General features: G+C 38.8%; 1 protein-coding gene across 8 annotated transcripts in view; it reads left to right on the top strand.

Annotated features, from left to right (window-relative positions):
* The window catches only part of MICAL3 (microtubule associated monooxygenase, calponin and LIM domain containing 3), a 242698-nt gene that overhangs the window by 167944 nt on the left and 56115 nt on the right, over window positions 1–18639 (top strand). For all 8 annotated transcript variants that reach the window (XM_067469291.1, XM_060776669.2, XM_060776673.2 and 5 more), the window contains one exon: window positions 17101–17296. In XM_067469291.1, coding sequence (XP_067325392.1) covers window positions 17101–17296 — 196 coding nt within the window. The remainder of the gene's footprint in view (window positions 1–17100; window positions 17297–18639) is intronic.

Genomic DNA, 18639 nt, shown 5'->3' with positions numbered 1-18639 from the left:
ATGTTTCAATCAAAGATAGAACTAGTGGAAATGTATACCCCTGCCTCCCCTGCTTGTTAAGCAAGGTGGTTAGCAGAAGAGCAAGTTCTTCTGTTTTCAAGCATTCGGTTATTAGTCAGAGAACAGTGAGCACCTTTTTGTGTCATAATACTATTACCTTCTCTGCCTCTTGCGTTATAGGTATGCTGTGATTGTAGAACTATATATTCTATTACAAAAAACGCAACTCGCTTGTCTCAAATCTTAGCCAGTAGAGTAGGCCACGCTTCCTCTTCAGAACTGCCTCTAATTTGTGAGGGAGTGTGCATCACACTGTGGGTGCTTGAAGCGAGTAGTTTTTGATGTTCTTGCTGCTATCTGGAGAAACCTATTGCAAACTATAAAAGGCGGAGCCCTTTCTGCTGGTCAAAGGGTGATGCAGGCTGCGACGGGTGCTCTCTGCGCTAGATGTCTGGCATGCTTGTAGCAGACTCTGTATTAAATCTTTTCATGCACTGTTTTTGGGGATATTGTGTCAATCAATCTCTGTATTTGCCTGTGTGGCACAACTGCTGCTATTGCCAATAAATCTGGGGTCCCTTGCTTTTCAGTATTTGTACCCTGTAATAGTTGTATGTCTTCTTGTATTTTTGGAATGTTTCACAGTGAGTGTTATTTTTATACGTGTTTTTAACAACAAGTGCTGTTTGTTCTGAATGTCTGTAAAATATTTTGGAATGTTTTATCCCATACTTGAGTCTAATGGGCTTGGAACAGTCTCTTTGCCCTTAGAGTAATATAGGTTTCACGCACTGACATGCAGGGCTGTTGAATTATGATAATGGTCCATGAGCAAGAGCCCTGAAACACATAGCCTTGGAAATCTCAGTCATAAAAAGCAATACTTGAAAGTTGAGTATTAGTACAGATATCACCCTTTGAGTGAGATAAGTAGTTTATTTTCTTCATGGTACACCTCCTTTTTAACATTGTTCACCAAAGGAATTCAGCTCCTTCCATGCTAGATAACCAAAACATGGTGGGACATATAGATCAGGATCCCTAGATTACTGTTCCATTCTCAATCTTAGAACACAGTTAAGAGCATAAGGAATGCCAGTGTCCCTACTATTCCAGTACATTTTACAAAACCATATAAGAGGCACTATGTTAGAATTCTGTTACTCCTTCATATCTTTGAATGAACATTGGGTGACTTCCCAATAGCCTACCTGTTCTTGTGGAAGCTAAACTGAATTTAATTTTGTATATCAGTTTTTAGGATATTGGGCAAAGATATGAAAGAGTGATTCTTTGCTCACTGATTTAGAGTCCTAAAATTTTCCATTTACTTCTGCACTCTTGGCAATATCTGCTTTCTAACAATAAAAATAGGATTTTCTGCATCTGATGAGAGAACACTTAATAAGGTCGAAAAAGAAAACAATATCTGAAATAACCTAATGTTATCTTCATGTAAGAACATTTATTAATCTAATAATTAACAAATGAAAAGCAGAAAATTGCCATGGAACAGAATAAGGAGATATTAAATTATTTTATGAGTTATAATTCAACTGGGAAGTAAGTGTGATTACGTTTTCTATTATATTGTGATAGTGGTATAACAGTAGCTGCAATATGGAATTAATGAAGTATACCTATTAATAGAATTGTCCCATGTAAGACTATATGATATTACTATTTTGGATACATTTTAAAAGATAGCCTATCTTCCTTAATCACTACACTGTCCGTCAGTCAGTTATCTGGTGCATATCTGAAGAATATAAAAGTGAAGTAGGCAAAATGCAGCCCTTCAGATGATGTTGGATTGCAACTCAGTTTTTCTGCATAGTAGTTGTACATGCAATGACTGGTTGAAGATGTAGTTCAGAAACATATGGTGTGCAGCACTTTTATTTAACCCAATTCTTAATTGGTAGTCGAATGTTTATCATTAGAATTAAAGCACAGTTGTTAGGCTTGAATGTAAGCTGAAATAATAGAAATAGACTAACCTCTGAGTTAAACTGTTGATCTGAGGTTGTGCAAAATTCAGTTGCCTAAATTTTAGCATGCATTTCTCATTTGTCCTGCACCCAGTTTGTATCAGTTTCTATATTCAAAGAGACCATGCTTCACAAAAGGGATTATATGGTGAGCACTTTTTCACTTGAGATTAAACACCTTAGGGATAGAGAAATATTAGCTCTATGGGTATTTCTGGAGCTTAGCTACATTAGCCAATTGCAAGGTTTGGCGGAAGTTGCAGTCCCACAACATCTGGAGGGCCACCCATTCACCACCCATGTTTCCAAAGATATTATTTAGCTTACACAATAAAAACAATATTTGAAAGTCAACCTTCTTTGGAAATGTTAAATTTCTATTATACCCACAGTAACAATCTAGACATTTATAAAATAGCATTAAGCTAAGGTTCTTAAAGTGTTTCCTTAAAAACCAAGCAATCTTACAAAAGTCAGTAAAACTTGTTCTATAGACTTTGAACATGCAGACTTTATAATTCTGGCTATATTTCCAAGAAACTGGATAGGAACTCTCAGAATCATATGAGGAAAGAAAATCTCAAACATCTTTGTCATCTCAAAGAGTCCCTTTATATATTGAAGCAACATTCTGAAGATCGTCAGTATACTTCTCTTTGATGACCATTGGATATAAGGCTCTGACCTGCATAAGTTAACTGTAATGAGGAATTACCATATGCTGCACATTCTTCCCTATGCCAAGTAATAACGGTATAGGACTTACCATAATTAAAGCCTCCTTGTAGAATATCCCCATGCAGTTACATTTCTTAGATCTCCATTAGCTGCCGTAATGGATCGAATTGCTCTTAGAAAAAGTCCCCTGGTATCTGGAAGATTGATGATTGTCTATGTGTATTGGGTGACTGAAGACAATGCCTTTCTGCATCAAGAAATGTCTTCCAGAGCTTCGCTTGGAAGATGTCTTGAGAGACTGTTCCTAGATCCCATCATGCTTCCCTTCAGGGCTCTTGCTAGGTTTTTATGGTGGGATTGATGTGGAAACTAACTTTCAGTTACAGGACAAATAGAGTGTTTTTTCAGAAGGTGTATTTTCAAAGGCAAGGATGACTAATGAATGGAAATGTTATATATGGTCCTCCAGATGTTGCTGGACTGCAACTCCCATAATTCCTCACCATTTGTTTGTACTGACAGGAGCCACAGTCTATCTGGAGGGCCACATAGTCTTTGCTCAAAATGTAAAATAGATACACAAGGGAAAGTGCAGTTCTCTGCATTTTAAAACTTGGAAAATGCTGTGGTATTCCTACAGAAATCCTTAGATGGATAAGTGACAGTGGAAAGTCCTAGAATTATCAGAACCCACCATAAAATCCTATTGAGAATCCTTTTTCTAGGGTGGTGAGTTAGCGTTGCATTTCTCACCCTCTTCTCCCTGTTCAGACCTTATAGAGTATAGTGATTTGCTTTGTGATTTGTATGTATATTCATTTCCTAAAGGATGATGTGAGTTATTCTGGGCATTTTTCTAAACTGTATACAAAATAATGTGCATTTCAAAGAAAAATCCCTTAAATCTCAAAAAATTAAGTTTGTCTTTTTTCCCTTCCAAAAGGTGCTTTTGTTCAGCACCTCTGGTTCTGAAATGCCAAGTAGGAGGAAAGACAAGCCCCTTGAGATTTGGGCTATGGCTCAGGGAGGAATGGGAAACATGCTCAGAAAAGCCTCGCAAATACCCTCATTGAGATGTTGCACTTTCTTGGCCTGTGGGTTTTTTGTTGTGGGTTTTTTTGCACTTATTGTGGTGGTGCAGAAGTTTTGTGTGTGTGCGCGTGCGTTTACATTCTGTAATTTTGGAACTCTTCTTTTTCTGGAAGCAATACGTATTTGTGCAAATGTTGCCTCTCACATTTAAAAAGAGGGAATAAATTCCAAACAATCTCCAGGCTCCTGAGTTTTTCTTTCTTTGTCTCCTACGTTTCCAGCCTGAAGAGGTGCAGGATTCCAGGAGATAGACAACTGCAGATGCCCCATTAGATTTAAATTAAACATTGGCTAGTACCAAAATAAATATACTTGAAAGTAGCATTTGGCAGGACAAGATTGTACTTAGTATAATTTAATGCTCACATTTCTGGTTTGTGGTTCTGTAGCATGCAGAATTGCAAGGTAGCAGGATTCCATAAAATAGCCACTTGTTCTCGGTTTTCCTTCTAGCTAACAGTAAAGATGAGTCTCATGATTTCTGTTCAATATATGAATTCACTCTCGTCTCATGTTCATATGCCTCCCCTCATTTGTTTTTAATCTTCTAGCTCAGCCAAGACTTGGCACAGTAAGAGAATCTCATGGTCCTTTGACATCTAGTTTTTCCTTCTAGTAAAAAATATCTATGGCTCTTCTGTGAAAAGTCTGAGTATTTACAATAACAGCAATAAAAGACATGCGAGAAGCCTTGAGTGTTTCAAATGCTAAGAAGCTCTCAGACCTAAAGTGAGCTTTGCCATCATAGAGCCACGCCCATGATACTTGCAGGGAAATAATTTGTGCATGACAGGAGACAGCTATAAGATAAATTGCTACAGAACCCTGCAATTTAGTCAATACTACAGGTCTTAATAGGATTATTTTTATTCATGCATTTATGGTGTCATGAGTACAGCCAGCCTTCCACATTCACTATAGGGTGCAACCCCCCTGCAAAAGTGGAAAACAACAATTAAAAACATCCAATATTATGTACTTGAATAAATAATATTCTAGGTCCTCCAGCGCAACTCTTATGATCAACTTTTTCTGGAAGGCGACCATAGACTCACACTGGAGTACCTATTCATGCCTAAAGAAGTGTTCTCTTTAGGAATCTCTAGGTCCTCCAGCACAACTTTATGGCAGGAATTGACCACATAATCCTGCTGGAGGACCTAGAAATCCCTAGACATAGCATATTAATCGAATCTGCTAATAATTAAATCTGCAAAAGTGAAACCCAGCATGGGTTAAGCTAGATTGTTCTAGTCTAAGATGTGGCTTTGGAGTAATTGAATTTTGTTCTACCTTACACAAGAAGAAAACTAGAACATCGGGGCTACACTGAACTCATGATTTCCTAGTTCAGTGCAAAACTCTACGATTACATATAAATGCTCATTGAACAGGTTTTGGCAAAAGCTGAAGTGTAAAGATGTGGATGCAAAGTCTGCTAAGAAACAGTGGCATATACATTTTACTTACCCATGTACACACTTGTGAACTCATGCATAGGTGTATATGTGCACACCAAGGCCATAATTCTTTCTCAGCTTTATAGTAAAGGGACTCAGAATTCCCATATCCATGGGATACATTTCTGCAGCAGTGCAACAGAAAACATTTAATTTGAACATGGAAAAGTGACTTTTTACATCAGCAAAAAAAAAAAAGTATTTTGCATGCTAGCAATCAAATTCTATGACTTCTACATAAACAAATTCAATGTAGCTTATGGATTCTTTCCAATTATTATTATTATTATTATTATTATTATTATTTATACCCCACGCCATGTCCCCAAAGGGACTTGGGGCAGCTCACAAGAGATCTCAAGGTGCCACACAGAAGAATAAAATTATATAGCACCAGAACAATACATAAATTAACTGAATACAAATAATGTACAACTAATAAGCTATGTTGCCTCCCAGTTCAACCTTGTCGGAATGTGGGAGTGTGAGAAGAAATTCTCATTTAGTTCCTCTTTGGTAGCTCATTTCAAAATACAGCATTAAGCTTGAATTCATAATAAATCAGTTATAAGAAATACAGTAGATTTTAAATGCTTTAATATTGCCAAATATGTGACACATTCCTGCTAATGACAATGTATTAGGTGGGATTTAAAATACAAACCTTCTATTAAAAGAAATGGAACAAAACTTTGATAAGAGTCTCTTTATATATTCTTTTCATTTTGAACTAAAAAAAAAAAACTTGAGTTGAAGTCTATACTATAGAAACTGTAAAGCAGTGGTTCTCTGGATGTTTTAGACTTCAGTTCCAGGAATTGCTGAACATTGGACATGTTGGCTTGGAATTTGAAATCCAAAACATTTAAAGGAGTTTGAACCCCATTGCTTTAGAGCAGGGGTCCTCAAACTAAGGCCCGAGGGCCAGACATGGCCATCCAAGGTCATTTACCTGGCCCACACTCAGGATCAACTTAAGTCTGAAATGACTTAAAAGCACAGAATAACGACAACAACAATCCTACCTCATCAGCCAAAAGCAGGTCCACACTTCCCATTGAAATACTAATAAGATTATATGTATTAAAATTGTTTTTTATTTTAATTGTTGTTTTAAGTGTTTTTTGCACTGAAAATATGATATGTGCAGTGTGCATAGGAATTCATTTATTTATTTATTTCAAATTATAATCTGGCCCTCCAGCAGTTTGAGGGAATGTGACCTGGCCCTCTGTTTAAAAAGTTTGAGGACCCCTGCTTTAGAGCAGTGATCGTCAAGCTTTAGTCCTTCAGGGGTTTTGGACTTCAGCTCCCAAAAATCCCAAGACAGAATCATAGAATCGTAGAGTTGGAAGAGACCTTGTGGGCCATCCAGTCCAACCCCCTGCCAGGAAGCAGGAAAATGGCATTCAAAGCACCCCCGACAGATATTCATTCAGCCTCTGTTTAGAAGCCTCCAAAGAAGGAGCCTCCACCACACTCCGGGGCAAAGAGAGAGTTTCACCCCTGAACAGTCCTCACAGTTAGGAAGTTCTTCCTAATGTTCAGGTGGAATCTCCTTTCCTGTAAGTTGAAGCCATTGTTCCACGTCCTACTCTCCAGGGCAGTATAGCTTGACCAAGAATCAAGACTTGTGGGTACTGAGATAATCTAAGATGGTTTTAAACAATTGATTTTAAAGTGGAGATAACTGATTTTAGTGTTTATGTATATTTATAGTTTATTTTATGTTCTGGCATTGAATGATTGCCTTGAATATGTTGTGCAAGTCCCCTTCAAAGTGAGACGGGTGGAATATTATGTTCTAAATAAATAAACTGCTGTCCAAAATACGTGTAGGACCAAAGTTTGGGAGCCAATGCTCTAAAGAGACAAACCTTTAAACCAAAGAGGGAATCTATAGTTCTCTGGATGCTTTTGGATTATAGTTCCCATAAGAATTTATGATTGGTAGTACTAAATAAGAGCTGGTAGGAGTTGCAATCCAAAAACCTTGGAAAGGTCACAGTTGCTCGCCTCTACTTTAAGTCCCAGTGTTTTGATTACGATTTGATAGCAGGGAAATATCTCCAACTAATCCCACTCTAGAGGTTGAACTTTCATTTGTCCCAGGGTGACCCAAGACCTTAACTATTAATTCCACGTATGAGACCAGTGTTAACATTTGAAATATGTTATTCGCATTCAACTACTGCTCTACTCTGTACTGAGGTTTGTGCCTGTGGACCAATGTGTTTTGTGAAGCGGGAAGGATATTCCTTCACGTTATTTAAAAAACACTTATTTCAGCAACCCTCAAAGTAGCTTACATAAAATATCCAATGTCCGTGAAGCGTCATGCTGGCAAACACGTATTATGAAAACAGCACTCTCTTCCCTTCTCCATGTTCCAAAAAGTCTCTATATACAAAAGTGTTTCTGGGCAGTTTTTTCAGCCCCTAGAGCCTATGTTTCTGTTTTTTGAAGGGAAGCATTTTTTTCAAGATTGCTGACATAAGCACTTTCATCTGTTGAACCCATTGACCTGGTTTTTGGGAGGATCCAGTTAAACTATTAAACAGAGAAAGCCTTCGACAATACAGAGAAAACATGAATCATAGAAGCAAAGAGTTGGAAGAGACCTCATGGCCCATCCAGTCCAACCCCCTGTCAAGAAGCAGGAATATTGCATATATATTGCACAGACATATCTGTTTCAACAGGCCTTTGATCTTTGATATTGTTGTTTTTAAATTGTTTTAAAATTGTGTTAGATTTTAGCCTGTTCTTGTAAGCCGCTCCGAGCCCCAGGGGAGTGGCGGCATATAAGTTTGAATAATAAATAAATAAATAAAATCACCCCTGACAGATGGCCATCCAGCCTCTGTTTAAAAGCTTCCAAAGAAGGAGCCTCCACCACACTCCAGGGCAGAGAGTTCCACTGCTGAACGGCTCTCACAGTCAGGAAGTTCTTCCTCATGTTCAGATGGAATCTCCTTTCTTGTAGTTTGAAGCCATTGTTAGCGTTCTAGTCTCCAGGGAAGAAAACAAGCTTGCTCCCTCCTCCCTATGGGTTCCTCTCGCATATTTATACATGGCTATCATATCTCCTCTCAGCCTTCTCTTCTTCAGGCTAAACATGCCCAGCTCCTTAAGCCGCTCCTCATAGGGCTTGCTCTCCAGACCCTTGATCATTTTAGTCGCCCTCCTCTGGACACATTCCAGCTTGTCAATATCTTTCTTGAATTGTGGTGCCCAGAATTGGACACAATATTCCAGGTGTGGTCTAACCAAAGCGGAATAGAGGGGTAGCATTACTTCCCTAGATCTAGACACTATGCTCCTATTGATGCAGGCCAAAATCCCATTGGCTTTTTTTGCCGCCACATTACATCATGAATCAGAGAAAACAGCACTGACAAGGAGTATAGCAGAATAGCAGTCACAGATCCCCTCAATTCCATCTTGAAAACTATCCACAATAAGCAAAATTCCCAGTTCTTTGATATCACTGCCTTGATTAATTTACGTACCCTCGCAACCCCAATCCTGCTATTCAACATAAAAGGGCTGCAAATAATTTAACTTATTTAATGGCTTGTTTTTGCTATTTTACTGCTGAGGAGGAAAAGCCCTTGTAGGATTTGTTTTGCTTCAGGCGTGGCTCTGGTTCATGCATGACAATATCTTGAGAAGAGAATCACTTTCTGTAAACATGGATGGTGGCCTGGTATTTCCTAAACTGATAGCTGGAGCTATTTATGTTGATAATGCCTTTTTCAAAATTGAAACTCCATATTTCTCCTTCAAGATGGAGGATCAAGGAAGGAAGGAAGGAAGGAAGGAAGGAAGGAAGGAAGGAAGGAAGGAAGGAAGGAAGGAAGGAAGGAAATAAAAATAATATGAAATAATTTTAAAAGGTCTTCTCATTGTTCAAATCTACATATTTATTCTGTATGTCTTTATATCTGGACCAAACTTGGGGCACAGACCCAACATAGCCAACTCTGAATAATAGTGGGGTTTGGGGAGGATTGACCCACAAAATTGGAAATTGTAGTTCACCCATAATCAAAGAACACTGTGAACCCAAATGATGATGGATCGAGACTAAACTTGGCACACATACTCAATGAATACAGATGGGGTTTGGGGGGAATTGTCCTTGGATTCTGGGAGTTGTAGTTCACCCGCGTCCAGAGAGCAGTATGAACCCAGACAACGATGGATCTGGACCAAAATTGGCACACAGACCCAACGTGGCAAACTTTGAATACTGGGGATGATTGACCCATGATTGGCACACAGACCCAATGTGGCAAACTTTGAATACTGGGGATGATTGACCCATGATTGGCACACAGACCTAATGTGGCAAACTTTGAATACAGGTGGGGTTTGGGAATGATTGACCCATGAATTTGGAAATTGTAGTTCACCGACAATCAAAGAACACTGTGATCTCAAACGACAATGGGTCTGGACCAAACTTGGCACACGGACCCAACATAGCCAACTTCGAATACTGGCAGAGTTTGGAGAGGATTGACCCATGCTTTTGGGAATTGTAGTTCAGCAGCATCCATTGAGCACTGTGAACCCAACCGACGATGGATCTAGACCAATCATAGAATCATAGAGTTGGAAGAGACCTCATGGGCCATCCAGTCCAACCCCCTGCCAAGAAGCAGGGATATTGCATTCAAATCACCCCTGACAGATGGCCCTCCAGCCTCTGTTTAAAAGCTTCCAAAGAAGCTTTTACACAGAGACAATCTTGGTACACATACCTAACATGGCCAACTTTCAAAACTGGCTGGTTTTGGGGGAAATGACCTTGGATTCTGAGAGTTGTAGTTCACCCGCATCCATAGATCACCATGAACCAAACGGACAATGGATCTTGAAAACACTTGACACACAGACCCAGAACGGCCAATGCTGAATACTGGTGAGGTTGTAACAATGACAGATGATGGTGGAAGCTGTAGTTTACCCACATTCTTAGGCATTTTCTAATGGGTCAGTTCTTAAAATCCAAAACTCAACAATGAATACTTTTTATGTTGCACAAGACCTAACCCAGGCATTGCCAGGAACCTAAGCTAGTATGCTATAAAATATTTCACTGCCAAAACAACCTGGTCAAAAAGAAGTGAGCTCCATAAGCAGTTGCTAGGCAACCAGCCACCTATATTCTCTGGCCTTCCTCTCGTCCTCTAGAAGTAGAAGGCCTTATGCTCCATTCACCATGAAGAGGCCGGGAAGAACAGGATGGGGCTGAATGAGAAGAGGCCCAACACACCTCAGTTCCTAAAACAACCATTACCAAGTCATAGGAATTTGCTCATACAATTTTTTGTATATGCAGAAGCATTTAATTTGTTCTGGGTTCATGCAAAAATCCTCTCTGCACTCTGAAGTAAATACAGCATGGAAGTTGTATTACCTGGCTGATCTCTATTAAGACTTTCAACATTTCCAGCAAAGCCATGCTGGTGTTTTTGGCTTGTGTTTTGGGCACACTCTTGTCCTTCCAAAGAGCTTGCCTTTCTACTCACAGTAGTCTTGAGAGCCAAATGGAATAGATTGAATTCTGGAATAAAATTGCTTGTCTTCTAGAAAACAGAAGGGTTGAAATACATAGGCTCCCATTGAAGAGGGAAGTTGTTGTTTGTTTGTTTATTTATTTATTTCGGGTATTTGTACCTCACCTTTCTCAACTCCCTAGGGGGGACTCAGGGCTGCTTCCAGACGGCACAAATTTGATGCCTATACGTTAATTATAATAAAATACACATCAAAATCAATAATTATAAATAGTTAAAACATTAAATTAATACATTTTTAAAAGTAACTCTGACTCTTCGTGACCTCATGGACCAATCCACTCCAGAGCTCCCTGTCACCCGTCACCACCCCCAGCTCCTTCAGAGTCAAGCCACTCACTTCATTCGTTTAGTCGTTTCCGACTCTTCATGACCTCATGGATCAGCCCTCGCCGGAGCTCCCTGTCGGCCGTCACCACCCCCAGCCCCTTCAAGGTCAATCCAGTCACTTCAAGGATATCATCCATCCATCTTGCCCTTGGTCGGCCACTCTTCCTTTTTCCTTCCATTTTCCCCAGCATCATTGTCTTCTCTAAGCTTTCCTGTCTTCCCATTATGTGGCCAAAATACTTCATCTTTGCCTCTAATATCTTTCCCGCCAATGAGCAGGCGGGCTTTATTTCCTGAAGTATGAACTGGTTGGATCTTCTCGCAGTCCAAGGCACTCTCAGAACTTTCCTCCAACACCACAGTTCAAAAGCATCTATCTTCCTTGACATAGCCTTCCTTATGGTCCAGCTGTCACATCCATAGATTACTAAGAGGAATACCATTGCTTTGACTATGTGGATCTTCGTTGCCAGTGCGATGTCTCTACTCTTCACTATCTTATCGAGATTGGTCATTGCTCTCCTCCCAAGAAGTAAATGTCTTCTGATTTCCTGGCTGCAGTCTGCATCTGCAGTAATCTTTGCACCTAGAAATACAAAGCCTGTCACTCCACGTTTTTTCTCTCTATTTGCCAGTTGTCAATTGGTCTGGTTGCCATGATCTTGGTTTTTTTTTATGTTTAACTGCAACCCAGTTTCTTTCTTCTTTCACCTTGATTAGAAGGTTCCTTAGCTTCTTTCTTTCAGCCATCAAAGCGGTATCATCTGCATATTCAAGTTTGTTAATGTTTCTTTCAGCAATTTTAACCCTGGCCTTGCATTCTTCAAGCCCCACACATATTATGATGTGTTCTGCATACAAGTGAAATAGCTTGAGTGAGAGTATACAACCCTGCCATACACCTTTCCCAATCTTGAACCATTCTGTTGTTCCATGGTCAGGAGACAGACAAGGTGGCTTGGTATGCCCATACCACCAAGAAATTGCCACAATTTATTATAATCTACACAGTCAAAGGCTTTAGAAGAGGGAAGTAAACAAGCAATATAAATCAATCTATCTCATATAGTACATATAGCAGTAATATAGAACGTCTCGTACTTTGTGACAATGTTGTTAGTGTACACTCACATTCGTCTTACTTGCCAGCTCATGATCTGTTTCCTTAGTTGGTCCGTTTTTCAGATCACAAGAAAATGAAAGTGGCCTTTCAAATAAAATTAGGTTGACCTTTAAGGAATTCATAATATTTTCTGGATGCCACTGCCAGCCATACTTAGAATTGTGCACACATCACTTTACTCCAGTGTTCTCCAAAGTACAGTGTGTTTTTGACATTTCTTGAGTTTAAAAAAATATACTTGCCCTCATTATTCTGTTGAATCAGAAGGACGGGAAGCTTTCGTAACACTTTTGATGTAAATGCAGCCATTAATAGTCTTTTTGGCAGTCACAGAGACTTAAAGAGTAACATTTGATACCTTTTCAACCCAGATTTGAAAGAAACAGAATTGACTGGAGGTATGTTAGTATAATGTAGGAAATATGCATAAACAGATGTTGGTCTGTATTTTTGGACCATTTGCAATTCTCCAAGCTGATTACCCACTACACTGTTCTTTCAACTATGGTGCTCAGGATATTTAACACTAAACTGATTATCCCTTTTTGAGGAGTAATATTTTATTCTTTCTTCATTTAATGCTGATTTGATAACTTGATCTCATAAGAATGTTGCTTCAGTGGGTTGTTGTAGGTTTTTTCGGGCTGTATGGCCATGGTCTAGAGGCATTCTCTCCTAACGTTTTACCTGCATCTATGGCAGGCATCCTCAGAGGTAGTGAGGTCTGTTGGAACTAGGAAGAAGGGTTTATATATCTGTGGAATGACCAGGGTGAGACAAAGGACCTAGCTCCAGCAGAAAAGAGTCCTTTGTCTCACCCTGGTCATTCCACAGATATATAAACCCTTTTTCCTAGTTCCAACAGACCTCACTACCTCTGAGGATGCTTGCCATAGACGCAGGCGAAACATCAGGAGATAATGCCTCTAGATCATGGCCATACAGCCCGAAAAAACCTACAACAACCCAGTGATTCCGGCCATGATAGCCTTCGACAATACAGTGTTGCTTCAGTTTCTCAAGAGTGCTTAAATGGGTGCCATTCATGCCAACTAAGGGATATTGATTTCTAGATTAATTTTCGGAATCTAATTATTAATGCAAAAAAGACTGAATCTGAAGACCATTAGAATCTTGCTCTGCCAACTAGGAAGCCTTAGACATAATTGCCTAGGAAAAGCGGTATAGCTGTGCAAATAGCCAACAGCTGCTTCCAAAGAGGAAGTGGTCCAACTGTTCACACTACCACAACATGCGGGTGAGCTCGGGAGCAACCCACAACTTTTTTTAACATGAGACAAGGCTGCATTAAGGTGAACGGTCTCCTTGTGTCATGTGGATACCACTGAATCTATTCAACCCTATTCTGTCTCATTTAAATTTGAAGAATTATTTTAAAAGAAATAGGAAAAGGATGTCACATAATATATCTCAAACACACTTCAAATTCCACCTATTTCAGCTCGTATCATTTCAAATTTCAGTTACAGCAGGAAAAAATAACAACTGTAGTCACCTCATTGGAACGTACAGCTGCCTTTTAGCCACCCTGCTGCTATTTATAGTAAACCCAAGAGGCACAGAAGTTCTCAAAAACACCTATGATTGTCAGTTGGTATGAATGCCCACTTTGTTTGTCTTTCCCCTCCATTTCCCCCATCAACTACACTTCTTCACTGCAACACAATTCATAGAGAGCGTGACCTTCCATGTCAATATTTATTATTTTTTAATATTTCAGCTGAGATTGATATCAAAATTGTTTCCTTACCTCTTGGCCTTGCAACCTCTTCTGCAAACTTCTTATACAATTCCAAAGGGACACATTTGTTTGCTAATTAAAATGTTTATATTTCACAAGGTCTCTGGGCAATTTAAAACAATATACCATATATATATAGATTTGGCTGAAACAATTTCCAACAACTTTAATAAAAATAAAACAGGTTTGGGAAAAGGTAGGATAGTATCATATATTTTTTGGCTAGAGATGCTGTAAGCAAAGCATTTGCTTTACCAGTGAGCTGTCCTCACTACAACTCTGCCAGTACATCTTATGTTTTCAGTTATATACATTTGTCAAAATAATCTTCAATTTTATTATTATTTAACGATGAAATCTATCTTTGTGAGTAATCTTCTATTAGTCTTTGTAATGATAACACATATTATCTGAATGACTATGGAGCCCCCGGTGGCGCAGTGGGTTAAACCCCTGTGCCGGCAGGACTGAAGACCGACAGGTCGCAAGTTCGAATCCAGGGGAAGGCGGATGAGCTCCAGCTCCTCATGCGGGGACATGAGAGAAGCCTCCCAAAAGGATGATAAAACATCAAAAAATAATCCGGGCGTCCCCTGGGCAACGTCCTTGCAGATTGCCAATTCTCTCACACCAGAAGCGACTTGCAGTTTCTCAGGTTGCTCCTGACACGACAATAAATAAATAAATAAATAAATAAATAAACTGAATGACTTAATTTTAAATTAATTCATTAAAATGTAGTTTGTACATTATCAAATGAAATATTTAACACATACATGAATTAAAACTTCAAGCCATGATTGATTGTTTGCCATTTCAAACACATCTTCTGGCTCTATATACTCATTGTTTTTACAGGTTTTTCACAAACATAGTTGCTGTATTTTTTAAAGATTCATTTTCCCAATCCAAAAAAGAAACATAACATTAGTATATGAAAGCAATTTTGCACCCCATGATAGAACTTGTATGTAGACTTGAATCCAATGGGTTAGATGAGGGGGAGGCAGAACATTCCCGTCTCCTCATTTCTTGTAAGTTGTAGATAGACAAAAAAGGATCTTCCTCAGTGGGTCTCTCGAGTGAGCCACTTTTGTAATAACCTGAGTCTTTCTACATGGCCTTGAATTCAGGAGCTCTATGGTAATGTTGAGAGTATCAGCCTTTACCACCCCTTGTTCCTTCAAGGTCAAGCCAGTCACTTCAAGGATAACACCCATCCATTTTGCCCTTGGTCAGCCCGTCTTCCTTTTTCCTTCCATTTTCCTCAACATCATTATCTTCTCCAAGCTTTCCTGTCTTCTCATTATGTGGTCAAAGTACTTCATCTTTGCCTTTAATATCCTTCCCTCCAGCGAGCAGTCAGGCATTATTTCTTGGAGTATGGACTGGTTTGATCTTCTTGTAGTCCAAGGCACTCTTGAAATTTTCTTCTCAACACTACAGCTCAAAAGTATCTATCTTCCTATGCTCAGCCTTCCTTATCCAACTCTGCATCCATAGGTTACCACGTGGAATACCATTGCTTTAACTAGCACCACAGTTTTGTACTTGTTCACTTGGAAGTAATCTATCTAGATTTTGATTAGATTTCCATGTTGATCAGATTTCCTCCCATGTAAGTATTATCAACACGGAGAGAGTCAATCTAGTGACCATCCTTGCTGGGACACAAAAATCCATTGAGTGACCCTAGGCAAATCATACACTTTCATCTTCAAAAGGCTCCATGATACCTTCAAATTATAAATCAGAAACAACATGAAGGCACAAAAGCAGAGCCAGGATGATATAATGGTAGACAAATCTTGGGCAAACTTCAGAGGAAGGCAATGGTGAATCGAAAGAAAACCGTATGGTAGACTTGCCATAAATTGGAGTTTACTTGAAGACACATAACAGTAATGATAACAAAGGTCCAGACATACATATCATGTTGGAAGGCATTGTTATGGTTAAATGTAAGATGAGACCAGAGTTTTATTTGTTGGAAATGCTTAACGCTCATCTAGAAACAAAATTTGGAAGAATGTTGCAATATACATTATCTACTGCAAGAATGATATATGCTCAAAAGTTGAAAGAACCAGTTATTCCAATGAAAAAAATGTGGTTAAAGATCTGTGAACTACAAAATGGACAAATTTACTATATTGATTAGGGAGAAATCTCTGACTAACTTTAAAGAAAGATTGGAACTTGTTCATTACCATTTCACAACACTGATGGGTCATTTCACAGCTTTGGGAGCTATGAATAAGTAGAGTTTAGTAGAAGTGTGGGTACATTATCATTTAAAGGAAGTAGACCTATAATGAATAAGATGGACACTCTTGCTAACTTTATAGTTTTCTATTTGTTTAGTTGTAGCAGGTAGTATGTTGCTGTATAGTTGTTGTCATTTTATATAATTGTTTTATTTTTATTTTTCTTGATTAAAAATTATTTTCTGTCTATTTAGATCATTATCATGAACTGCCTATCATGAACGGCTTTCATTTCATTCATTTTGTTGTGTTCATACTAACAACATTTCTTTCCTTTGTGGATGAACCAAATATTCTAATTCAGTAACATTAGAATTCTATCCAGCACAGTGGTTCTCAACCTGTGGGTCCCCAGGTGTTTTGGCCTAAAACTCCCAGATATCCAGCCAGTTTACCAGCTGTTAGGATTTCTGGGAGTTGAAGGCCAAAATATCTGGGGATCCACACATTGAGAACCATTGATATAGCAGAACATTCAGAAAGATATACATACTGTCTGTCTCTTAATTGGATGACAACTTTAGATCTAGCCTTAGACCTATTTGGTTGCATTTTAAGTGCATTTAAGATGGAAGAAGTGATTATTTTCCACAGTTCCCTCTTCTGACTTGTTTTTGAAACCCTTCTTTTGATAGCAATTTTATGCACTCAGCCCATATAAGTTGTGTTTTCTTGTCAATAGGTTATGCATGTCACCTTGATATAAGTAATATAAAGATATTTTCACATCACTAATGCTTCAGAAGTTGTGGAGATATTCTCAATCAACACTCAATGCTTTTGTGGGTTGCCTCTTCATTCTTTTTCAGCACCCAATGTAAACGGCCTAGAGGAACCCAGCCTTGCCAAGAGACTGCGAGGCACACCAGAACGGATTGAATTGGAGAATTACCGTCTCTCAGTACAACGTGAAGAGGACTTAGAAGAGGTCCCAGAAGAAACATTGGCAGAGCACAACCTAAGCAGCGTGCTAGACAAAGGAACAGAAGAGGATGTCCCTAGCAGGTTATTTCATCTCCATATTTTTTGTGTTGCTTAAACAGACCTTGTAGGTTATTTCTTGCACCAGATTTATTGTCCTTGCACCAAAATCTTGACTGTGAGGGTATAGGCCTGAAGCGAAGATCCATTCAAATGTTTTGAAAGGTCACTGTCAGCAGGGGCCATTTTAGGAGCCAATAATAATAAATTTTAAAAAATTATATTCCACCCTATCTCCCTGGAGGGAGCCGTGCTTGGAACGAGGGGGGGAGGGCTTCCTCCAATGACCACAGTTATGTCCCACTACAAGGATGCTCTCGACTTGTAATGCAAATCTCCACTACTCCCAATACCACTAGCCACTCACTTACATGAGCAAAAAAAAAGAGAAGTAACAGCACCTATCGTCACCTGATACCTCTTGTCTCTTTGGTAAGGGGTATATTCATTTCTAGCTACTCATATATATAATTATTTAAAATTGTTGGTGTTCCTGAAAATTGAGTCTACATCTATTTATATAGCCATGTCTCAGATTCAGATTCATATTCCTTGGGCACTTGAATGAACCATAGAAGTTGATGCCAGCAACTGATTTAGATACAGTATTGTGACATCTGCAAAATCAGATATTTGCAACATCAGAATCCAGTATTTCAGACTCCATTTCAATGTAAAATAATATTTGTTTATTGCCCATTCCCCTTTCGCCCCGTACGTAGCCTTGTAACACATAAAAGTCTGAATCAGCCTGTTTCTACGCAGAAATATATATGGAGAAAGTGTGATTGAACTGGATCCTTCCGCTCATTTTCCATCTTGAAATAATCTTGGCAAATCTGTTTCTTTGGTCCATGGAGGAAAGATGTGAAGTTCTCTTTATTGTTCCTTCTTTTCCCATGGCAGGTGCAAAAGGCATGGGGGAGAGTGATTTCATTTTGAGTTGAAGAATTCTAACAAGGCAACAGATTAAGCAGCTTCACTTCACCTTTCCTCTGATCAGACATGGTTTGACAAAAATCTGCAGAGGAAGGAATAAAAGAGCTTTGCTTAATAATTAATGTTGTAATCTGAGCTTGAATTCTGTACTCTGACAGGGAGTTACATGCTATTTTTAAGTGACAAAAAACACAAAACTGTTTTTCCCCTTCTTCCAACAGAGAAAAGCCAACATTCCTTTTTCAGTGTTGTAATGCTGTGTAACTAAAATAAAAAGCTGTTTCCAACTAAGTCTTAACACAAATGTTTGGAAAAATGCATTCTTGGATGTTGAGACAATCACAATTATCTTTTTCTTGTCTAGATAAAATTCCCAAATGGATTATGTGTTTGCTAAGTATGTCCATAATTTCATTTTAACAAACCCA

This window comes from Anolis sagrei, chromosome 5, assembly GCF_037176765.1.
Source record: "Anolis sagrei isolate rAnoSag1 chromosome 5, rAnoSag1.mat, whole genome shotgun sequence".
In the NCBI taxonomy this organism is placed as follows: Eukaryota; Metazoa; Chordata; class Lepidosauria; order Squamata; family Dactyloidae; genus Anolis; species Anolis sagrei.
Note: the sequence above shows the minus strand (reverse complement) of the source record. Positions and strands in the feature narration are given on the sequence as shown.